The sequence below is a fragment of the Pseudopodoces humilis genome, chromosome 6, assembly GCF_049639895.1.
Source record: "Pseudopodoces humilis isolate 2021_Gansu_Grassland_sample_001 chromosome 6, ASM4963989v1, whole genome shotgun sequence".
Lineage (NCBI taxonomy): Eukaryota > Metazoa > Chordata > Aves > Passeriformes > Paridae > Pseudopodoces > Pseudopodoces humilis.
Window position 1 is genome coordinate 46,054,247 of NC_142205.1, and position 24,516 is coordinate 46,078,762.

A 24,516-nucleotide genomic window follows, 5' to 3' on the forward strand; every position below is an offset into this window, starting at 1 on the left:
ATAACCTGACAACCATGGACAGCCGCAATCAGGAGAGCCGGTGTGGTGGATCGGTCAGAGTCTTGTGTGCAAAGAAAAGAAAAGTGTAACCCAAACAACCGCTTCCTTTTAATCATTTGTTTCAAGGGCTTTACTTCTGTTATCTCGTCATACACTTATGACAAAAACAGTTAAGGCAGTATCTTTTGAAGAGATCAGATTTATCAGTTAATAGTCGAAGGTACTGTACTTTATTTCTAAACGCTCTTCAAAATATTTTTCTAATGGTTAAAAATTAAACACAAATCTAACAGCTGACAGTCAAAAGAATCCCAGCCAGAGGAATTTGTCTAGGAAGAGAGATAAAATTTCATCATGCGAATGCTCCCAATTTGCTTGGCTTTCTTGTGCCTCTTTTGTCTTTGTGGATCAGAGGTAAGATACGTTTTATTGTGTTAGCAGTATTTTTTTAAAAACGTTTAATAAACAGTTTATTGTTACAAAAGCAAAGCAAATTGATTTTTTTTGTAAAAAGATTCCTTTCATACATTTATTTTAGTCCAGGCTGAATGTCTGAAGTTTGTTATTTCTCTTTCACGTTTTGATTCTACCTAGGGCTTATGCTAACAGGTTTCTGAAAAAGATTTTAATCACGATCATATCCCAAACCAAATTTGCAAGCATGGCTGACCACAGAAAGGTTCTGTGATTTTTCCCCACCTCCCTTTTTTGATAAATGGGATTGCAGTCTTGTAGTATGGCAGCATGGTATTATCCTACTGCCAGAAGGTTTCCTGCAGATTGTCTCTGGGCAGACGTGTCCAGGAAAGCCAATTTGGGCTGGGCACTCAGCACAACCCAAGTCTTTCAGAGAAATTCTGAGATAAACATCAGCACCTGTTGTTCCCGTTGAGGAGGAACCCCTAGCACAATATGGGAGTTGTACCAAGCCGGATCTGGCTTGTAGTTTGGATTCTACTGACCTGAGAACAGCAGGAAAAATTTAATAAGATTATACAACTGTGAAAAGGAGAGGTATTGGATTAAATTCTGCCCCAACTACATCCTCACTTTACTGTGGGCAGGATTTCTTCATGAGAACTTTAAACTTCAGTCCTGTTGACACAGTCAAAGCTGATAAATCGCATTTGAGGACTAATGTTTTTCTCCCATTTTTGCACAGAGTGCATCCATATATATTTTTCATGTTCCAAGAGCCATCCTACCCTACAGATCTTTGTAAGCAAAAGCCCTCAGCCAGCACTGGAGTCACCAGAGAACTGCACAAGCACAGGTGCAGAGCCACTCACCCAGAGACCATCAGAGGCAGGGTCAGAATCTGTCTCTGCAGTAGAGTGATGGCCAGCAACCACACTGCGGATCCACGGCTGTGCAAAATACAGGAAAAAAAAATGATAAGGATGAGCACTTAATTTTCAAATTGCTTTCAGACAGTTGTTAAGATATTTGAGGTACTTGTTACTTGAGCGGTCATATGGACTCTGCAAAACAAATCATTAATTATAGATTAATTTGCTAGTAAGTAGTTCATAAATATTTACAGGTGATATATAAATCCAAAATCAACCAGTCCAATAAAACAAAACTTAGGAAAAAAAAAAAAACACAACCAAAATTGCTATTTTTTTATTTATCTGGTGCTTAAATTCCTTTATGTTTTAATCTACTTACAGTCTCATTGCTGGGATGTGTTATAAACCAATGTTTTTAAAAATGTTTATAATCTGCTGTGCACTTCAGCTGATGTTTGAAAAGTAAAGAGTATAAAGTTTGTGGGAGATCAGTAAGAGTGAAGATTACACTGGGTAAATGATCCAAAAAGGAAAAAAGAATTCAGAAAAACTGAGTAAGACAAGGGGATAAACACTACAAATGGTATTTAGGAATTTTTGATTAGATAGGAAAAGGCTTATAAATAGACACTTTGCTGAGGTCAGTGAAGGAATCTGCAAAACTCTTGGTGCAATCCCTAATCTTGCTTTTACTTTCATTATTTTTTGTGTGCCTTGGAGAAGGCAGCATCTAATGCTGAGGAAAACCACTTTCAACAGGTTAAGCCTGCCCAGCCAGCTGAGCAAGACAACTACCTCATAGAAGAATGCTTAAGCAACCAGTACACCCACAAGTCCTGTAAAAAAGTTTTTTGTCACCCATGGGAACGATGTGTGGAGGGAAAATGCCTTTGCAAGCTTCCCTACCAGTGCCCAAAGAATGGCTCTGCAGTTTGTTCTACCAGTGGAAAGAACTTCCGTACTTACTGTCAGCTAAAGAGCTATGAGTGTCAACAACCCAAAGCAAAGTTTCTGCACAAGGGAACATGCCTGCCTGAAGGTATTAACACCTCCCTTCTGAACTTTATCCATCGGGGTGGCTGAGGAGATGCTTACACTGTTTACAGTTCAGAAAGGCCGTTCATTTTCTTGCACTAGTAACAACATGAAACAGAAGATTAAAAATACTGAAAATGGGCAGTATCTGTTGATTTTCATTACAAAATGAAGTGATTGACAGGCCCAGGTCACCCTGCTGCACATGGTTTTGCTACACAGACTGCTGCAGGCATTTTGCTGCACAGGTAGTAGAAGTAGCATCTGGCCCTCTCACTACAAGTATTACTGGTTGGTTATCAAAAATCCTCTAAAGAAGGTCATTATACTAAAATGCAACCTGTTCTTGGTAGATCTTCAATTACTCTTATGGACCCGTTACCCTCATTTGTCTTTAAATTGGCTTGTTCTGAGAAATTAGCAGGCTCTAAACACAAATTCAGGAAAATTCAGGAATAATACCTGAAGCTTCTGATTCTAAATCTACTGTTCTTTCCATATGAACTTTGTAAATACAAAATTAGTCCTGATTTGGTTTTGTGCTGTCTTTTGACTACATACATCTATATAATATGATTTTGTTTGGGGATTTTTTTTTTTCATTTATCTCTTTTCTATTTTTTAAGAAACATTTTCAGTCTCTCTGGGTCGTGGAGATTCACGTTTGCTTCGAGTAAAACCCCTGAATCCTAAGGATAACAGTTTTGTGTGCAGTAGTGAGTGGACTATGAATGAAGCAAACGTGGCTTGCAGGCACCTTGGCTTTGAATTGTAAGTTTGGTGAATTTTTCTCTGTATAACTGCAGGGGATCTCAAAAAGTAGTGAAGCTTACAGGAGTGTCTTAATAACAGTTAAGACAGAAAACTCATGAACAATACATTGGCTACAATATTCTGATAAAACTTCTTAAACTGACACCTGAGAGTGAAAGCCTAAACAAGATTTCTGTGTTTTCTTACAGGCTACAACTATACAAACTATAACTGTTTGACTTTAAAGTAAAGATGAAGGTCAATGTGGAGGTGTTCTCTCAGGCCTGTGATAGGGAAAGTGCATGCAGAGACCATCCCCAAGTAGCTCTGAGCAATGATCTGTGTGCAGAGAAAGGTTTCTCAAAACAGCTGACCACAGGGTACAGCTGTGCTTTGCCACTTGCATTAGCCAGGCTTACAGGGAGCAGAGCACGGGGTTTTTTCCTTCACTCCTTGCCCCTGCTGCCACTGCTTGCTCTGACTCCAGGGATGGCTGAAGCCACATGGAGCTTGTTCTTTTTCCTGTGACCACACTGATGGCTCGAGCTGTGTGTTCAGCCCCTCATAAAGTTACCTCTGTATCCTGTACATAATAATTTTACACCTGTACAACTAATTTAACTTAGGTAGCGTTGCCCCCCAACCTTACCAAAAAAAAAAAAACCCTAAAAAAAAAGTACCTAAAAAACTAAAACTGATATTGCAGTGCCTCTCTAGGTGAGAAGCAAGTGTTTCCTAGTCCTGATCAGTGTATTTTCAGAGAGCAGAGAAGGGTTTGCCCTGAGACAGAGCACTCAGCCCTGGAGTCTCATTGAAAGCCCCTCTAGTTAATTATTTAATTGATCCCTATTTCTTTTAGGTAGGGGATACATGCACTGTCAGGAGAATACTGCTCAGGTAAAACCAAGAAGGATAAAGTTTATCAATCCCAGCCTTGTAGTGGCCTGAGCTTCCTCAGTATTCGCTGGTTTTGATGGCACCTAGGATAGCTGACACCATACAGGATGGCTCCCAAGTTATGGCTCACCCGGGTCCACAGAGATAGAGGTCTGAGCTTACAAGTTTTGCTACATATGGAGACTTCTATCCATCGTGATACACAGTGACTTTCACAGTCCTACATATTGATTTTGGGGATAGTTCTATGTAGCAGCTTGCAAAAATTAGCACTTTTTGTTCCAAAGCAAACATCTCCTGTTTACCCCAAGATAACTCCATGGGAAGTCTGCTCTTTTTCTTAGCCATGACCAAAATTATTTGACTCTGAGGAAAATCATATAAATTCTATTCAATAAAAGCAGTGGACAATCCATTGTGAAATTATATAATTTGTTGTTATTATCTTCACAGAGGTGCTGAGTATTACCAAGCCACTTTCGACATCACAGAATCTGCCTTAAATTCATTGAACTGTCTGCAAATAAGTTGCAGGGGCCTAGAGACAAGTCTTGCTGAATGTCACATAGAGATGAAACCAAGAGCTAGTAATGAGGGACTGGTTAGCCTGCAGTGCCATGAAAATCTCAGAGGTTAGTAGTTCCTTTTAGTTTAATATCTACTTGGTGGTTTTGTATTTTAAATTTATTTTAAATAATGAGGACCCAATTTGCTGACCTCTCAGCAACAGAAAACCTGCACTGAAGCCTTTTGATTATTTGAAATAATCCTTTTGCAGACTTTAAGACAATTGAGGCAATCTGGAGTCAAGATAGTCTTGAGTTTTGAAAAAGCACTGTTGATCCTGAAGTATTTTTATAGATATTTCCCCAAAGAAAACTTATTTCTCCCATGGTTCTGTTTGTTCCACCATCCCTTCCAAGGGTACCAAGGTATATTGTATCCCACAGATCTTACCTCTCCTGGCTTAACTGGAGAGGAGACAGGTGTCAATGTGGTGCTCACTGTTTGAGGGACATCAATTAGCCCACCATTAGCACCGGAGCCAGACAAGCATGACTACAGAGTGAAACTGCTGTCTCTTGTCTCCTCAGTTTCTCACTGTAAAAGGGGAATCAAAGCCTTGTTTAGAATTCTAACAGCTTTTCATTCTCTGTAGGAAGCTTTCTTTGGTACTGGTGAGCATCAGCCTGAGGTGCTGCTGGCTAGAAGTGCTATGAATCATCTCATTTTTTCTTACAAGAGTAGTTATGCACAGACTCTTGATGAGTTCTTTCTAGAGGGGGAACCTCCATCATCCCAATCCTTGAATCATTTAACAGTGGGTTTGAACTGATCATTTCTGGTTTAGTCCTCACCAGTCCTTTCATTAGAAGAAATTCAGTTCGCTTTTGCCAGGCTACTAGAATTCAGAGGAAGAAAACGAGTGGTCACACTGAAACCCTGATAAAAAGGTAACCAAAACAATAAAAAAAAGATTCCTATTTACCTGACTGGGCCCCAGCATACCTACTGCTGATAGGCCAAACTGCTGACAGAATCAAATATGCAGGCAGAGTATTTCCCTGGGCAATTATGAACCTGCAGTCAATTCCACACTAACTTCATTTTCATCTTGCTGCACAGTTTGTTCAGATGGGGAGTTTCACTGTGTCAACAAGAAGTGCATTTCTCTGAATAAAACCTGTGATGGGATCAATGACTGTGGAGACCTGAGTGATGAACTGTGCTGCAGAGGTAACAATTTCCTTTGTCAGGTGTTTCAAAATAGTTTCAGCAGAAATCAACCCACAAAAAAATTTTACAGTGATATAACAGCTGAATTCTCTTTTCCATTAAGTCACTACGTTATTTACCATAATTTATACATTGGCAAGTACAAAAAAAGCAGGAAGGAAATGCCATTTTGAAGCAGACAAGTGATCTCTTGAGAATCTGGATTTCTTCAGAGAATGAGAAAATACAATGAGGTCATTTAGGAGGCTGATACAAAAAATTAGTCCTGACAGAATGAAAACTTTTACTTGGAAAAAAATTGATAGTAATTAAACAAAGACACTGGTTTTCCAATGAACTATCTTTAAACCAAAGTAAGATCTCTCTTGAATTTATTACTAATGCAAAATCATCCATGGAACATCTGTGAAGAGTTCCTGGCACACTGCTTATTCATGAGCATTCTTTTAGCATGTGCAATTCCAGCTGTAAAAATTCTGATTAGAAATGAGGAATGGATCTAGCATGACCGGAATGCAGGAGAATACTTTCAAACTTTGGTTTCAGATGCCAAATGCTAATGTGGGTTACAAATCCCATTGTTATCCCTCCATAACCTTAATTTTGTAGTATTACAATTGTAAGTCAGTTTAATCAGATAATTGTGGAAATGTGGTCACAGTAATTCTAGAAAAAAGGTAATAAATACCTGTGATTGCATATATTTAGTGGACATGTATTTGGATTCCAAGTGACAAAAATAGTGCTGAATGGACTGAAAACAATGCTTTCTGAAATCAAAGTAAGTCTTTCAAATGAGTTCAGTGTTCTTTGGATCATCTTGGGATATCTGGATACTTTTAGAGAACTACCTTATTTTCTATTAAAGGTGAATATCTTAAATAGTAGATTGACGTAAGATTTTAAATTAGTTAAAAAGACTCTGCCATGAATTCAAGCATTGCTTTGCTTTTGACAACATTCAAAGGGATCACAAAATTTAAAAGGAAGGAGGTCTCAGGTTCATAATACCTTTTCATATAACCAAGAATTTTAGAAGATGTAGGTTATTACATCCAGTGTTTTCCTATCAGGACTCTTGATTCCTAACCCTGCCTTTAGGCATTTAGCTCATTCAGCCAAAAACCAGCTTGGTCTCTGGTTTGGTGGGGGTGGGATTTGGCACAAGCATCATCAGTTCCTCATTTGAGGTGATCAGTAATGCTGGCAAAATTGGAGATCTTTTGGCTAAGGTTGAGTGTGGACATGTTATGTATGAAAGTGGTATGGAGTGACACCAAGTCTAGCAGTACACTACTGCAGTGGTAACAGAGATCCACATTTTTCAAGTATTATAACTTCAAGATTTTGAAGTGAGGAAGGCCAAGTATTCATTTTGTTTACATGCGCAGAGCCTGCTTTTGTAATGCCAAGTCCCCTGTAATATGGGCATACATTTGGTTTACATTTTAAAAAGCTCTCTGACCAAGTGAGGTTGCTGAACCAAATGATCCTGTGATTTACGTTTGAAATTCTCCTGTGTTACAGAGTGCAGAGACAACAGTTTCCACTGTAGGTCAAATATCTGTATTCCAAATAAGAATGTCTGCAACAAAGAAATCGACTGCCTCACAGGAGAGGATGAAGCTGGACATCTCTGTGCAGGTTTTCTTCTGAAAGATGTTTTTGTTTCTTTCATTCAGCTCATTTTTAACTAGAAGCTACACAATGCATATTATTATTTTATTCATTATGCAAGAATCAGTCTTCCAATGTTATGCATAGTAGGAGGAAAAGATCATAGAATTTTCTTTCCTTTCTTTCTGGAAAGGCATGACAAGGAAACTAAAGGGAGGAAGAAACAGATGGTGTTTTGGGAAGCTTAAGGCAGATTATGTCTTCTGTTTATGTAGCCAGCTATCAAACTGGTATCCCCTAAGAAAGTGTAGAGAGGGCAAGCAAGAATACTCACAAATGAGGAACTAGTTTGTCAGTATAGTGAATTCTGCTGTGCTGTTCCCCTCTGTTGAAGATTATGTTTTGTTTGAAAATTAGAATGTTTTCCTTGCTCTCAAAAGAGACAAAGGCTAAGGCCAAAGAAGTAAAAACTATTGGTAAATGGTAATTAGTACAGGTAAACTGAACTCTAAATGTAAACATTACTGTCAGTGACATGAGAACAGACAAAATGCTCAGCCCCTGTTTAGGGACCAAATTCAATGGGCACTTAGTTTGCATAAAAGCTGACAAACCAGATTCAGCAAGCATTTAATTTACCTCTCATGTTGAATATCCTCCCTTACCCTATTAAAGAAGGCACACAGTGCCCAACAGCATAATCTATATTGGGGGGAAAAAACAAATAAACCTATTACTTAATGCTCCTTTGGGTTTTAGAAAGTTTCAAATTGTTGATGGGGCAGGAGGTGAAATTTCAGTTGTTTCTGGTGGAGGAGAATGGGACATCTCCCCAGAGATCAGAAACAAAACAAGGGTCATTTCTCAGGGTTTCCTGGCAGAAGGACTCCCTAGGCTTGGAAAGCGAGCAGATGTTGTGTAGTTACAAATCAGTATCTGCTGGCTGTTGGTCATTCGTAGGCTGACGCAGCCAAACAGTGCCTAGCAGAAAAGGAAACAGCAGGCACCAGGCTGGAAAGTATTGCTCTCCATGTAAACAATATGCCCTTAGGGATTTAAAATGTGTTCCATGATCTCAGCACACAAACATATATTCAAGTAAATGTTTACAGGTAATTTTAATATTTTGTTATTCTACTACAGGCAAAGAACAAGGTGCTGAAAAGGACAGCATGGATGAAGGTAAATTTAATTAACCCTCCAAAATCAATAGCATACTCTCTTATTAGTGCCTGTCTAGCTACCAGCCAGCTGCTCAGATCTAGAACACTCAGGTATTCTGACTCTGTGATTTACTGATACACACTCTGGGACTTACTGTTTGTCTCACTTTTCCCTGATTTCAAGAATGCCATAATAATTCATCCTAGCTGAGGACCTACATCTGCATGTTTTGGCAACTGGTAAACTCTCAGCTGAGGTAAACTCTCAGCAAATCTAGGGGAACATCCTTAAAATTATTTGCCTGAATGCAAGCAGTATTGGAAAATGGAGAGAAGTACTACGATGCTAAGACACTAGCAATTTTTAAAGCAAAAACAGGCACCAAAATTTTTGGTCCTTGTTTTCTTGCTATTTCAGCTACTGGCATATTCACAGCACTCAAATTTTAGTAAGAATGTATACCTGAACTCTGAAATACATTTTTCCTTTTTGTTAAAGAAAGAAAAATGATAAAGACGCTCCTTCCCCAAGTGCACTGCGGTGTTAGGAATCACACGCTAACTCGACAGAAAAGAATCGTAGGTGGAGAGATTGCAGGAAAGGTAAAAAAATAACCTTACCAGATATGAGTTCATTCAGCATTGATTTAAATGGGCATTATTTGCCTTTTGTTAAAGTTATGGAAATAACAAAATCAGCTACAATGCTTATGTCATGTTTTGCAGTAGTGGTGGCATTGCACTGAATGAAAGTAAAGAGAAGCACAATTTATAAAGTAAAATATGGAGTTACAAAATTAAACACTGAAGTACAAGTAGACACTGAAACTTACTCAGAAAAATAATTAATAATACAGCAAAAAATAACAATTCGTAAAAATTGAATTAAAATTTGTGTCTTTGAAACAGAATACAGCAAAAATGTACTCAAACCAGGTCAGATCCTCCATCTGTTTTTCTGACTACAAGGGGTTTCATGACTGAAAGCTGTAGGGAAGGACGCATTGCACAAAGTCAGAAGACTGAATAAAATTAACTGAATTTTCATATATATATATATATATCCATTATATCTGATGGAGCCAAATTTACAACTTCTGGATGGCAGATCTTTTATTAAAATCAGACATAGTCAAGGAGATTAGGTGATACCAAGAGATGTTTTTCTGTTTATGCACTAAAAGTTGTACAGCTGTAATGATTTCTCATTATTTCTGTTTGTTGATTGAACAGGGTGAATTTCCTTGGCAAGTGGCAATTAAAGACGTCAGCAATGAAGGTCCAGCAGTGCACTGTGGAGGGGTTTATATTGGTGGTTGTTGGGTTCTCACTGCTGCTCACTGTGTCAGGTAAAAACAACTAATTCTGAAATAATTTTCTTTCTGCAAGGCAGAAAGATTGATTTGCTGCCCTTCTTAGCTACCTGTTTGTTCATTTCTATTTGTTGAATAGAACAGTTTTAAACACTGACTCACCCACATTAATGATGAGGAAGATTCAGAGAAAATAGAGTGTTTTGGCAGTGAATAGAAAGATAAAAAGTAACAATGAGTTTGAAGAGATATGGCATACTTCACTCAGATAGCAGCGGGCAGGAGAGGTTCATTGTAACCACTCTGCTTGAAATTAAATACAAGGGACCTCTTCATCTCTACCTTGTGGAAGTCCAGGATCTGTTCCCAGAGAATGAATGTCCTTGCAGTCATATATTACCCAGAACATGCCAAGAGCAGACACGTAAGATTTGCCAGTCCCATCCACATCTGCTCACTCTTTTATCAGAGCAGCATAAACATCTATTTCCTCTTTGTCACAACACTAAACAGAGCCTGGCTTTAAAATCATTTTCTGTATTAGTTGCAGTTCTCAGCATGTGTCATCTGCCTTGAATTTACTACACTTCAAAAAAACCTGGGCAATTAAGTCCGGAAAGAAAATATATGTATCTAATGTGGATCTTTATTCTGTGGAAACTTTCATAAAATGCAATAGTTTTAAACCAGTTGAAATGTAAGGCTTGTGTTTATTTCACTGTTTTTTTTCCAGGGCAAATCGAGCCCATCTCTACCGTGTCTGGGTTGGAATGTTGAGCACAGTAATGTACGACAAAGAGACAAATACTTTCAAAGTAAACCAAGTGATAATTCATGAAAATTACAATGCATCGACTTACGAAAATGACATTGCTCTGCTGGAGCTGAAAGGTTCTGGGCACAGCGAATGCTCCCTGGAAGACACCAGCATACCTGCCTGTGTCCCCTGGTCAGAGTATATGTTTAAGACTGGTGACAGATGCAAGATTTCTGGATGGGGACTAGAGAAAGGTATTTGCCTTAGTGCTTGCTTCAGGAATGCATTATTTGTATAACTCATTTTCTAATTGTGGTGAGCTTTTATTTTGAAAAGGGTGAAGAACAGTTGTGCACAAAGCACTCAGTGCTGAGTACAGAAAATTGCTAGCAAACAGAGAACAAAACAGAGCATCTCTTTAGACTTGTGAATACATAGCTCACCTGTATCTTCAGTACCTGCTCCATAAAGACAGAGCAGAGATGGAAAAAAAGGTAATAAGGAGGAATCACAACCACATCTCCAGTTCACAAAAAGCCATGTACACATTTCCAAGTGCCTGGAAACCTTGATATGGAAAACACATGAAAAAAACCCTGAGGAATGCAAGGAAATGGAAAGGGTGAAAATGTCACTAAATGAAAGTACTGAAAGTTTAACCTGCAATTAAACTACTCTGCTTTTATTTTGAAATACATGGCCAATACACTGTAATTCACATGGGGTAAATATTAGTGGCAGTGTAAGATTTCTGGTTTATAATACTGAAGAAGATATTCTGTAAATAAGTAAATAACTAATTTTCAAATTATTATATTAAATGTGCCTAATGTGTACTTGCCATTTTAAATTTTGAAAATATTTTTTATTCTAGATTACAAAAGAACATATATCCTCAAGTGGGGAAGAGTTGATTTATTTCACAATTGCTCTGAATTGTATCCAGGACGATTCTTAAAAAAAATGGCATGTGCAGGTAAGCATCAGTTTTCTTACTATAATTTCTCTACCACCAAGCTCTTAGTTTAGACCAGACATACTGGCTGGGAATCTTCTAGACTTAAGAAGAACAACAAACCAACTGTCACAGTATTGCTGTTGGCTAAATGCCAGCCACTGGAGCCTGTGGCATCCACCACTATGCACCTATTTGTAAACAGAGTTCAGATGACAGCATGATGAGATTCTACGATTATTTGGGCAAATTTTTGCATGTAATTTGAGTTACCTTTTCTAATCAGACAAGCACATTACAGCCTACTGAACCTCCTACCTTTACTATATTTGATTCTGATTTGGCAATATATTTAAGCAAATGCCTGTCCTAGAACACACAGCCCTGTTGCCTAGAATATAACTCTTCATCTGTTTAAGACCTTCATTTGCCTCTACCACACTGCATGCCAGGAAAATACAATTAACTTTTCAAACTTAGATTAGTCTGTCCAGGAAACTGGTTATCCCTCCTAGTATTAAAATGAGGATTTTGAATACACATTTTTTGCTTCTCACAAATACATGACTGAAGGAGCACTGAGTATTCAATTTAGAGGGCAGATGATTTCAACTGTTTGTTACATCAAAAAGTAGAGGCAATCTTTAAACAAACTACTCAACAAGAAAATTAAAACCAGATATAAAAGTGAAATAATTTGTGATAAATTCAGGATGTCATCTGTAAGATACTGGCTTTATTTAGTCCACCAGTTTTGTAACTCATCTCCCTTTTCTTCAATATATTTTAAGTGATTATACTTTACCACATGACACATTCAGGAAGGTGATATCTGGGGTTAACATCCTCTCCCTGATGCAAATAAAATCTTTACAATTAAGGGCTGGTGTTCAAAGGAGTTAGTAATACAAGCAAGTATTAATTAAACCAATTAAAGGCAATAATATCTTGTTTCATAGGATTAGTAATCCTAACTCTGAAAAATTCACATAATTCATTCTCAGTATGGTACACACTCAAGAAAGAGGTCACATTTTAAAAGCTTGGGAACTCATGCTTTGCATGGTCTCCTTCACACTAGGACAGTCAGCCAATCAGAAAAGTGTAGTTAGGGGGTTAGAAATAAATAAACTTTTACTGAGTATATAGGAAATAAACATAAACCATATTCTAGCTCTGTAGCAGCATTTCTGTTTATATCACATCCACCTTGATTCATTTTTTTCACAAACACTGTGTTTGAGCAACTGGTGTTGCTAAAGGTTCTCATTGAGACCAACAGTGCAGTGGGGACACTTAGAGACAGTTGTTCTCCCTCCCATCCCAGGAATCATGTGGTCTCTTTCTTGCACTTGCCCATCTGTTTCCATAAAGCTGGTACAGAAAAAAATAGTACAGATGAAACTGGACAATGGATTATGGGGTAGAGAGGACACCAGAGGCAGACATGGAGGTGTACACACATTGTGGCATCTTCACTTCCAAAGGAAGCAGTCTACAAATCTTTATACCTTGTTCCATTTTTATGGGCTACTTTTTATAGTAGGGAATGTGGCTGAATTCTTTTCTATTGCACTGCAAGAACAAGACTGATGAAAAAGCAAATGAGAATTTGGGCCAGCCACAAATATAAAGAGAGGCCCTGCACTTGAAATGAGAAGTAACAGAACTTGAAGAGGTTCAAAATCTTCTTTACTGGTGACCATTACACAAACACCTGTCAGGAAACGACAGAGACCTGAAAAATTTCTCTGCCTTGTGTGCCAGCTTGTACCTTAACTTACTTTTGCTTTTTATTTCCACTTCAGGTACTTATGATGGCTCCACAGACAGCTGTAAAGGTGATTCAGGAGGCCCCCTGGTCTGCTTTGATGCAGAAAATGTGGCCTATGTCTGGGGCATTGTGAGCTGGGGTGAGAGCTGTGGGGAGTCTCGTCACCCTGGCGTGTACACACAAGTTGCCAGCTATTATGACTGGATTAGCCACTATGTGACAAGAGGTCTCATTTCACGGTACAATATCTGAAGCTTGGGAAATTAAATGATTCCTTCATATCACCTATGCAAAAATAGTCCTTTTTCACAATCAGATGTCATGTAACTTAGCAACAATCAGTACAAATCTTCATAGAATGTATTTTGAAAATTCTTAACACTCTATGAATACCACATTTTTGCAAATCCTGTGGGAAAGGGATTTTACAGGCACAAGTCCACCACAAGAGGTCTCTAATAAAAGCAGATGTTAAAATATTTTTTTCTTGTGATCTTGTTTTTTTTTCCACTTTTCTCATTGCATTTCAGTTGCCATTGTTTGTTTAGCTAAAAGGGATAATGATACTGGAAGCAGTTGTTGGAAAATTACTGCACTGGCAATATGTGAACTTCACAGAAAGGACAACAGACAGCCTGCTTTAAAGAACTTACATCATCTCGGGGTCTAAGTCACCAGAAACCCTCAGCAGGCTGCCTGACTTGGCACTTGATTCCTCAGGCTTATTGCAGGAGTATACTTCAGATCATCTATTAATCAACAGACTGGCCATGAACATGAGGTTTGTTGTAATGCAACAATTACTCAAATAATAAATCTGTTTGGCAGTTTTTGAGCTACAAACTCAGACAATTCATATCTAGTTAATATACACCATCTGATCATCTAGCCTGAGGCAATTTTTGTAGCTCTTAAGTTTAATTTAACAGCAGCTGGTCACAAACAACAAGGGAATTTTAGATCTTCAACTTAAATCAAAAGCATCTTTCCATCTTAAGATCGCTGTGTATGTCTATATATTTCAGGTATCCAGCAAACTCTCAACACCAAGTAGAATTTTACTCTACACGTGGTCGCACTGTATGTGCATATGTATTCTTATACACATACATTTTATATAGCAATATAAATATATAAAAAAACAATACCTTATGCACATAGATTTAATTCTACAAAACCAAGTAGCAGATACAAAGTTAGACTTCTTGCTGAAGAAAACATCAGTGTATGCATAATACCTTCACATTCAGCAAGAGCTGATCACAAAAAGCGTGCACAAATCCTTTTTGAAGCAGTATAATTTGATTTGTGGATTGGTACTCTCAACACAAAACTCACACAGCTGCAGCCAGTTGTATGAAAAGGATCAGTAGCTGTAGAACATTTTTCACTGTATTCTGATGACAAATACTTTTAATATCTATTTTATTTTATTCCTCTAAATTAATTTTCCCCCTGAATAAATGGCATACGTTCACACAACACAGTTTTTGTGGTGCTTTCTCTTCTATAATTCACCACAGACAGACAACAATAATTTTTACATTTTCACTGACTTTTCTTCATCTTCCAGACTTGTAAAAACCCCACATCAGCATGACTTTGTCATGTAAAGACATCATCAGTCACCAAAATAAGTAAGTGTATTAATTCTCTTGGCAAACACACACAGACCCTCAACAAGGTTTGCTATTTAGGAAAGCATTTAAGTATATTCCTACACAGAAATTATTTTGCTGGATTAGAATCTTGGTAAAGAAGTCGTAAATAGGAAAAAGCTGGACAGGTGTACAAAGAGCTCCCTCTTTTGTTTGGCTTAATTTTTCTGTGAAGAACTTTTCCCACCAATTTCATTAGTTAACTACACATAATTCTTAAATGCTAAGGTTGCAAATAAAAAAAACCCAACAAAACAGTAGAATATGGGTTTTTATGCTCTGTCTGTTCTGAAAGTTTCTTGGTTCTCTTTCCATTTCCTGTTCCTCTTCACATTTAACTTTTGCCCTGGAGCCAAATATGACTGTTTTCTGAGGGATTCCACACAACATCAATCAGAGCTTTCATTACAAAAATTAAAACAATTTTCAGCATAAACACCCGTTTTCTCTTTGTGGTTCCAATTCAGTTCACCTGTGAAGCACATTTAGCATTTAGATATAATTTATTTTTTTTTTAATTCTGAAAACCAAACACGGTGCTTAGTAAGCAAGTTCATTTTGGTCTGATTTTTCTTTTGAACAAATCAAGACTTTCATCATTTAACAGACTGTAATAAATGGAATTGATTTGTGCTAACTGAATTGTAACTGTTATTAAAGTTATTTTTAGAAGCAACCAAAAGAATCAGTGCTATAAGGCACATGCAATCCTTTACCAATGTTACATGTTAAAACTGAGGTACAGAATGTAGTTTAGAAGGTAAGTGGTGTCTCAAGACCAAAACAGCCTTGAGATGGACAAAATTAGAAAGATTTTAGGCATTGGGCCTAAAAATCAGTAAATATAAGACTTAATTAGTACACTAATATAACACTACACTTAATACGCACATGCAAACCTGTAAGGTAATGCAAAGGACAACGAGGAAGAGGAGAAGCCTTTGCCAAAAGACCACCAAAAGAAGACTGAAGACCCCCTAACAACAAGTGAGTCATGCGCCGTGAAGAAAAGTGCCGTAAAGTCAGAAAAATCGGAAATAGGAGGAAACTTATGGGAAACATTAATGAATATGTATAAGCATACAGTATATGAGTTTAGCTTGAAGTGCTTTGTTTTGTACATGAGGAGGGGTGGGGAATCCCCTCTGCACCCCGGTCGGTTTTGTACGAGGTGGGGTGATAAGCCCTCCCCGTACCCCGGTCTGTTTTGCTTATGCTTTAATCATACTTAATTATTGGCAGATTACATATATATATATATATATATATATATATATATATATAAATTGTAATTTTTTATTATATTCTTTTACTAAACTGTATTTTTTATATCAAATTACTATTCAATTTACTAAATTGTATTCATTTTTAATTAAACTGCCATTAACCCAAGGGACCTAGCTGTCAAAATTTTAATTTCATTTATAACAGACGCACTTTCATTTTGCTCCGCTTTACAACCTCGCCTCGCACTTCTGACGATGTCATGAGAACCACTGAAAACATGTGCGAACACGACCGGCTCGGTTTCCTTCCCACCCAACACCATCACAGAATTCGGTACCTCCGGGGGGCCCTGCTCAGCCGGCACCGAGGTACCGGGGCAGGCCCCGCTTGGGGCTGCCCAGCTCGGGAAGGCCGCGCACGACAAAGGGGACACGGCGGAGGGAACAGGGCACAGGTGACACGGCAGAAGGGACAGGTGACACGGCACAGGTGACACGGCGGAGGACGCAGGGCAGAAGGGACACCGAGCGGCCCGCGGCGCTGCCATGAGGCGGGCGGGCCGGGCCGGGCCGGGCCGTCCCTCCCGGCGGGCGGGCGCACGGGCGGGGCCGCGGGGACCATGGCGGCGGCGGCGGCTGCGGGCCGGGCTGGGCGGGCGGCGGAGGAGAAGGCGGTGGCTTAGCGGGTCGGCATGGCCCCGGCCCGGCGGCGGCTGCTGCCCCCGCTGCTGCTGCCGCTGCTGCTGGTGGCGGGCTGCGCCTGGCGGCCGGCGCGGGGCCAGGAGGCGCCGCAGACCCCGGACTGGCGGATGACGCTGAAGACGATCCGCAATGGCGTGCACAAGATCGACATGTACCTGAACGCGGCCCTCGACCTGCTGGGCGGCGAGGACGGGCTCTGCCAGTACAAGTGCAGCGATGGTGAGCGGGGCTGGCGGCGCGACCCTTGTCCCGGGCAGGGCGGCCGGGGCTGCGCTCCCGCCCAGCGCCGCTCCCGGGTCGGACCTCGCCGACGAGTTCTTACCGGCCTACCTACCTATAAATACCTGTGTGAGCCTCGGCAAGCAGGCTCTTGCACGTGTATGTGTGTTTAAACACGTGTGTTACGTGTAGGGAGCATGTATACACGCGAGCAGTTCTCTTATTGCGACTTTTAAACAGCTCCTTTCATTTTTTTTAAATAGCTCCTTGTCTTGGAGAAGGGCTTATTGCTGTCAAATATGTAGCTGATATGTACATGAAAACACCCTGGAGTGGGAAGAATTGCTCCCTCCCGGCTGGTTATTTACCAGCAGTCCTGAGCATTTCGGTTTGGGACAGAAAAGCTTAAACTTGAGCTGTGGAATATGTTGTTTGAAGTCACGCTTGAATAACAAATTTAATGGCAGCCGCGTTTGCCAGTGGAAGGAATGCATCCTGCTATTTGTAGATCCTGCTGCTACCAGCAGAGGACATCTGTGCTTCTTTCTTCCCTGCATTTCAGCTGCCTCATTTACCTGAACGATAATTGAGGCAGCTCAAGTTGGCATGACCTGGTCGATGATGATGGTTATTATGAGTATCATCATCATCATAATCATTATTATTATATTAGACTATTATTATTAGGATGAGCCTGCTTGAGCAGAGCGTTTGGACCAGGTGAGTGACTGCGGTGCCTTCCAGGCTGACCCGTTCTGTGATCCCCTACCGTGCCGTGCCCATCCCGGGGGCCAGGCAGGCAGCGCTCCACAAACGGGATTTCTTTCCAGGCTTTTCACTGGCGCTTCCAGAGCACCCCAAAGTGGCAGGCTCACGTAGCCTGCCTTGATGGAATCACATCACCCCAGTTTACCGTGTCGGATTATTTGTTAAGTCAGTAAATCAGAATGGTGGTAACGCCCAGGCTGGCTCCACAAGAGTGGCCAGGATACCGTCATATTTACACTCTATACTAAAATATGCGTCTTTCAAATGTGTTTTTTTTCCTCTTCATTACTTTTAATTGTGGCCTCAGATTGTTTCCAATACTGAAATGGACTGGAGGGTCATTTTTCATATTAACTCCACAGTCTTTCTTAACTTGGGATGGAAAATTCCATGGTTTGTTGCGAGTGTTCGGTGAGATGGGAGTTTTGCAGTCTCTAGTAATTCGAACTCTGTTAATGTTACAGCTGTAGAAATAAAAATTATGTTTCATCCCAGTTAAGATAAAAAAATCAGAACTACTGTTGACTGCATGTAAAGCGTAGAAGTATTAATGAACTTACACTAAAGTTCTCAGTATAGTTCTACATATTACATACTTAACCAACACATCGATTTTAGTATTTTTTTTTAACTTAGAAAGCAAACACTGACACTTGCTCAGGTGCCTTGTCCTCAAAAAAATATTGCTCGATACCCCTAAGTTGTAATTTGGAAAGAATTGTTGATATGCAGGTGCCTGAATATATGTTTTTAAGTTAAAAATATAACTGATACCGTCTTGAGCCAAACAAATGTCAGTGATGAGTTTTAAAACTACTAAAATCCTGTGCAAAAAAATCTATTTGAGACATGACAAATTACCTTTTTTAGGATCAAGGCCCGTTCCTCGCTATGAATATAAACCATCACCACCAAATGGCTGTGGATCCCCTCTATTTGGAGTTCAGGTAAGTATTTCCATTTTGGGGCTTCTTTGCGTGTCTTTCACACATCAGCTTTCCTCAATGTAGATGATTTTTTCCATCCCTTCTGAGACAGCATCCATATACAAGGTCCTTGTTTTTATCAGCTCTTATCACTTATGTGCTCTGGTAAGAACAATATGGGAAGTGTTAGTATATTAAAAGAACACAGCATAAACATTTTCAAAAATTACAAGCATAAAATGTAATGATTATAAATTTCTTTGATTTTGAGTGATTGGTTTAGCATTTTGCTTGCACAGAATTGAAAGCATTGAATAACTGCAGCTATAGCCATATGAGAGTGGAGAGTTTGGCAATGACTCCTGCTGTCCTTACTGACACTAACCCTTTTTCCTTAATGCTGGAAAGAAAATAGGAGTTAGCTTGTTGTCCTCCAGCTCTGGGACTTTCTCTTTTTTCCCTACTCTGCCTGTCCACCACCTCAGAGTTGGCTGGGGCTGAGCAAGAGGGTGGGTGGAGACACAGCTGGGGCAGCAGACCCACACTGAGCAGAGGGATATTCCATCCTATATAGTGGTGCTCAGCAATAAAAACAGCAGGAGGAGGTGGGGAGGGGGTGATGGTAGAGCTGTGTATGACTTCCAGGTGGCTGTTGCTCAGAGACCGGCTTGGCATTCCCTCTGCTCTGAAGTGTGGTGAGTGCTTTTTGCACTGCTTATTTTGGGACATTTTTGTTTTCTTTTATTCATCTATTAAACTGTCTTTATCTCAACCCATCACATTAGTTTTTAATTTCTAATGGTCTGTCCATGGGCTCTTTTTTTCCTTATACTGCAATACCAATGGAGGTGTGTGCGTGTTTCCTTCACAGTTTGACATCGGCATCCCTTCAATGACAAGGTGCTGTAATCACCATGACAGATGCTATGATACTTGTGGCAATAAAAAAAATGACTGTGATGAGCAGTTTCAGACCTGCCTCTCAAAAATTTGCAGAGATGTGCAGAAAACGCTTGGAATCTCAGAGAGTGTCCAGGGTAAGGGTGAAAAAAGCTATTTTTTTTCAAGTTTAACTCGAGCTTAACTTGGCAAAGGATCTTTGTGCAGTGCAGCAAGGCCACATTTTCGTAAGATGATGAAAGATGCTTTGTTCTGTCCCTCTGCTGTGCAGCCCAGATGCTTGTACAGCAGAGCAGTGACACAGCATAGGAAAATATCTGGGTTAAAACTAACTTTGCGTTAAGGTTAGTTTTAACTCTAGGGGAAGAAATAATGCTGCCCATTTGGGAGTATGAATATGGGAATACAACTTGAACAAAATGCATGTATAATTCTTGCATTTACTGTAACATAGCTGTAACATGTCTGTTCTGCTGGGTGATTTCTTAACCTCTATGTGTGATTGCTGGTAAACTGTAGGAAAATACAGAATATTTCCCTGTTATGAAATAAGGTATTAAAATAATATACTGTCATAGTGGAAGTAGTTAATGCTGTACCCTAGTGAATAAATGTTAGGTTTCTTAGTAACAGCTCATATGGTATTTCTTCTGGTTGTTGGCCTGCATCTGATGGGTACATGACATAATCACTTAACTTGGACAATATCACTTGCACAATAAATACTCCCACTGAGAGCAGTAGGTTTTTCGAACTACCTTGTGTTTGAACTTCTCAAATTTATTTAACTGTAAATAAATTGTCATGTTAGTCTTTAGTGACAGAACTGGTGATTATTTGTTCAATTCTGTTGAGCTGACGTTAAAGATAACAACCTCTGCATAAACTGGGATGCGAAGAGTGAGGAGTTAAACCAGCTCTTTCATCTTCCAAGACTCCATATGTTTCCAACACAGATAACATTCCATATGCAATGAATTTTCATTTTGTTTGACATATAAATCTTTACTCAAAACTTAAATGACTCTGTGTTGGTTCAGTCTTACATTTGACAATCTATTTGCTATGCCCAGAGAACATTGCTTCTTTCTTAGAGTCATTCTCAGTTTGCCGGTGTTTTCTCCTGTTAGTTTCATATTGCACTCAAAGAATACTTTTAACTGAACTCTTCTTTGCTTGCAGCTTGTGAATCAACTGTTCAGCTGCTGTTTGATGCAGTTATACATTTAGGATGCAAGCCATACCTGGATAGCCAGAGAGCTGCTTGTATGTGTCATTACGAGGGCAAGACAGATCTCTGAAAGAAGACACCGAGATCTCATGGTGTAGAATAAAGCTGAAGATTCAGCCAAAATGAAGCAAGGCTTTGGTTACAAACCTTTACGCTTTTCAGACAGTGATATATTAAACACTGACATGAATTGACTGATTTGAAGATCACTACGATATTCTTATTCATGTAAAAAAGAAACAAGTCATTCTTCTCTTCATTTTATGCCAGAGGCTTGGGAACTGAAATTGCTTTCCTTTGGTGTATGTCCACCTAGGGTGTGCTGTTGTAAAATGCTGGTGCCATTTTTTAATGTTCCCAAGAAAACTCCATAGTGGGGACATCAGAGGCACCAAAGAGTTACAGTGAATTCTCAGGTGATTTTTAATACAGGTCAAACTCTAGCTTTACTAGTAGTTGAAACATCTGATGGGTTCAACAGGAAAGAGTGTATTATGTGTACCAGTATGAGACACCTTACATAGCCCGTACTTGCCTGTTTCTGATGCAATTGCCTTCAGTTCTCTCTCACATAGGTGGTCCTGCAGGTTTGTTGTTAAAAAACAAGGAAAATTGCCCAAGCCAATGTACATGCACTACGTATTTCTACCTGATTCAATATCAAGGCCTTACTTCTGCAGCACTTTTCAGATCAAATATCCTTTTAAGGTCTGTCCAGTAAAATGAACAGTTTGCAGCCTAAGGATATACTTTTGATTTGAGAGAATGGTGAAATGTAGTTTCTATGTTATTTTTAAAAAACTTGTCAAATGTCTGTTTTTGAATAAAACATTTTGTGTTGCGTATTGTATGCACAGAAAGGATATATGTACAAATATGTTGATTTATATTTCTGTTGTGGCACAACTTGGCTACTGTATTCATCTTTGCTTTCATTTAGTCTGTTCTGATGAAAACTAAAAGCAAGTTCCACAGTTAAGATCAGTGTGCCCAAAAAACTTATTTAAGATGCCCTCTATGAGGCTGATGGATATGTGAGCCTGTATTTCTGTCACCTGTTCCCTCTCTGAATTGTCTAGCTAAACTCACCTGATGTCTGAATTATATGGGGTTTGATCTCTGCACTCTCTGCATTTGTTGCTTATCTGCAGGTGTCAGTCCTTAGTTAACTTCTGCATTAGGTCCTCTGTTAGATAATGATTTGCTTTCATTAAAAAGCATTTCTGCTTTAGAATTCACAGGAGAGGAATGAAAATGAAAATATTGCATTTATGAACAGGTAATAGAAACTAAATGCATGAAATTCACTGGACTCATGGACTATAATGTGATAGAATTCTTTGTGTTTTTTCTTTACCAGTTGTGTATTTGGTTTGTTTGTCACTAGAGGTTAGTGTACATGACTGTGAATGTAAGGGCCTCATAAACAAAAAGTTTCTGCTAAACTTCTTTGGTCGTACCTCAAGGTTTCTTTCCTTATTTGTGGATATGAAATAGCACCAAAAGAGAAGTATTACTGTAGAGTTTTACAAAACTTTGCTAGATGAACTTGTAGTTCCCCTAACTTTGGTGACATTTATTTTCTACCATAGAATTGAAACAATTCTGAATTACCCTGGAATTCCATGGTTGTAACCCTAAATATATTTTTAACATTAAAGCAGGGAATAATAATGACATTGTTCATTGAAAATGATAAAATACCATAATGAGTCCAAACCACTGTAATTCAGCTAGATGGCTTGTTGAGTTCTGTACAAGTGGGCTCAAACTGGGTGCTTAAATGAATGCATATCCTGGGTTTGGTTGGTAGAGAGTTAATTTTCTTCCTAGTAGCTGATGCAGTGCCGTGTTCTGGATGTAGTGTGAGAATAATGGTGGTAACACACTGATGATTTGGTTGTTACTGAGCAGTGCTTACCTTAAATCCAGGATTTCTCAGTTTACTGCACTCTGCCAGTCAGGAGGTGCACAAGAAGCTGGAAGGAAGCACGGCCAGGACAGCTGACCCAAACTGCCCAAAGGAATATTTCACACCATAGAGCATCATGCCCAGTGTAAATATATGATACGGGGAGAGTTTATATCCTGATCAGCTGGAAGGCACCAAGCTCTGCTTGGGAACTGGACAGGGGGTGGTGAGCAACTGTATTGTGTGTCACTTGTTTGTCTTGGGGTTTATTTATCTCTCTATCCTTCTCATTATTATTTTTATGTGTTTATTTAAGTTACTGAAGTGTTCTTACCTAAACCCATTTACTTTTTCTGATTCTCCTTCTCCCCATCCCATATGTGTGTGTCTCTGTGTGTGTACACACATACGCTCAGTCACTGGCTGGGGTTAAAGCACGACAACACAGAAAATTTTCACTGTTGGAAAGAGCTGGGTTTTGTTCCCTCCTGTGCTGACCTGTAGTTATACCATGAAAGCCTCCTGGAGTTTCTTTCAAACCACGTAAAACACTAAAAAGAGCTTTAATATTGCTGGATAGCACTTTGACAGTTCTGCTTGCAAACCACAGGAAGCATTTCACTTCTTCCAGTAGTCTTTATTTTGCACAAGCTTTTCCTGTAGCAGAAATTCTTGATTAGAGTTACTTGCAAGTTATACAAAATGCATTTTGCAGACCATAGCCCTAAGATGAAGCCTAGCTATCACCCCCAGGATTAATCATACCATTGAAGAATTTACATATTGGTGTATATATATATATATATATATATATGCAAAATGTGATGCTTGTCCTGGTTGTGGCAGTTATGTTTAATGTTTTCCTTAGCAGCTGATAGAACGTTGTGTTTTGGTTTGAGAATGGGAACAATATTGATAAAACACAGCTTCTCCTGCTGCCCTGCCATTGAGGGGGCCAATGTGCATGAGGACTGGGGAGCAGACACAGCCAGGTCAGGAGATCCCAGGGATAATCCCACACCGCATGGAATCATGCTGAACAATAAAACTGGGGGGAGTTGCCATGGGGAGGGCACTGATCACTCCTTGGAGACTGGCTGAGCATCAATCAGTGGGTGGTGGGCAACTGTACTCTCTGTCACTGATCTTGTATATCCTTTTATTATTATTTCCCCCCCCTATTCTGTCCTGTTAAGCTGTCTTTGGCTTTTTTCTGATTCTTTCCCTCATCCCACTAAGGGGAGCGAGTGAACAGCCCTGTGGTTAGGTTAACGCTGGATAAAAGCATAACAATACTATCGATAGCGGCTCATTGAACTCAATATTGCATGTTTTTCTATAGTCGGTAATACTGTACAGCAGTGTGTCCACAACCAAACTGCCTTCTTCAGACTGCAGTTCTGATCCATCCATAAAAAATACCCACCTACCGGGGAGCCGCTGCAACAATCGGAAAGTGTTTCTAAGCACACAGGCACGTCTCACAATAAAACTTTCATCTATTACAGTGAGCTGGAAACGCGCTCCAGCCCAGCGCTGCCTCCGGCTGCCCACACTGCGATCAAGTTAGCACACCTGAGCACAGTGGCTGACTCTGCTCGTAGCTTCCAGCCAAACCAAGCAGATAAAACCTCCGTCTTACAAGGGTCTAAGCGAGCTGTTGGACTGAGGAACACGGCTG

At 39.6% G+C, this 24,516-nt stretch overlaps 2 protein-coding genes across 3 annotated transcripts; both read left to right on the forward strand.

Annotated features, from left to right (window-relative positions):
* The first annotated feature begins 291 nt into the window (after positions 1 to 291).
* On the forward strand, positions 292 to 13,773 carry CFI (complement factor I). 2 transcript variants are annotated; one of them, XM_014259735.2, is made up of 12 exons: positions 292 to 414; positions 2,052 to 2,331; positions 2,954 to 3,098; positions 4,431 to 4,609; positions 5,604 to 5,714; positions 7,242 to 7,358; positions 8,475 to 8,513; positions 8,994 to 9,097; positions 9,728 to 9,843; positions 10,541 to 10,818; positions 11,439 to 11,540; positions 13,328 to 13,773. In XM_014259735.2, the coding sequence occupies exons 1-12, from the start codon at positions 355 to 357 to the stop codon at positions 13,543 to 13,545; spliced, it is 1,749 nt and encodes a 582-aa protein (XP_014115210.2). In that variant the 5' UTR covers positions 292 to 354; the 3' UTR covers positions 13,546 to 13,773. The 2 variants fall into 2 exon arrangements, with proteins under 2 accessions (XP_014115210.2, XP_014115205.2); XM_014259730.2 differs by having other exon boundaries at positions 300 to 414; positions 2,016 to 2,331.
* Positions 13,774 to 16,851: 3,078 nt separating this feature from the next.
* Positions 16,852 to 21,786, forward strand: PLA2G12A (phospholipase A2 group XIIA). Its single transcript, XM_005517516.3, has 4 exons — positions 16,852 to 17,098; positions 18,737 to 18,813; positions 19,664 to 19,829; positions 20,875 to 21,786. The coding sequence occupies exons 1-4, from the start codon at positions 16,870 to 16,872 to the stop codon at positions 20,991 to 20,993; spliced, it is 591 nt and encodes a 196-aa protein (XP_005517573.2). The 5' UTR covers positions 16,852 to 16,869; the 3' UTR covers positions 20,994 to 21,786.
* The last annotated feature ends 2,730 nt before the right edge of the window (positions 21,787 to 24,516 follow it).

Coding starts and splice junctions, on each gene's coding strand:
- CFI (XM_014259730.2), top strand. CDS start 355: ATGCGAATGCTCCCAATTTGCTTGGCTTTCTTGTGCCTCTTTTGTCTT. Junction 5,715..7,241: donor TGATGAACTGTGCTGCAGAG/GTAACAATTTCC, acceptor CCTGTGTTACAG/AGTGCAGAGACAACAGTTTC. Junction 7,359..8,474: donor AGCTGGACATCTCTGTGCAG/GTTTTCTTCTGA, acceptor ATTCTACTACAG/GCAAAGAACAAGGTGCTGAA.
- PLA2G12A (XM_005517516.3), top strand. CDS start 16,870: ATGGCCCCGGCCCGGCGGCGGCTGCTGCCCCCGCTGCTGCTGCCGCTG. Junction 17,099..18,736: donor CCAGTACAAGTGCAGCGATG/GTGAGCGGGGCT, acceptor TACCTTTTTTAG/GATCAAGGCCCGTTCCTCGC. Junction 18,814..19,663: donor CCCCTCTATTTGGAGTTCAG/GTAAGTATTTCC, acceptor TTTCCTTCACAG/TTTGACATCGGCATCCCTTC.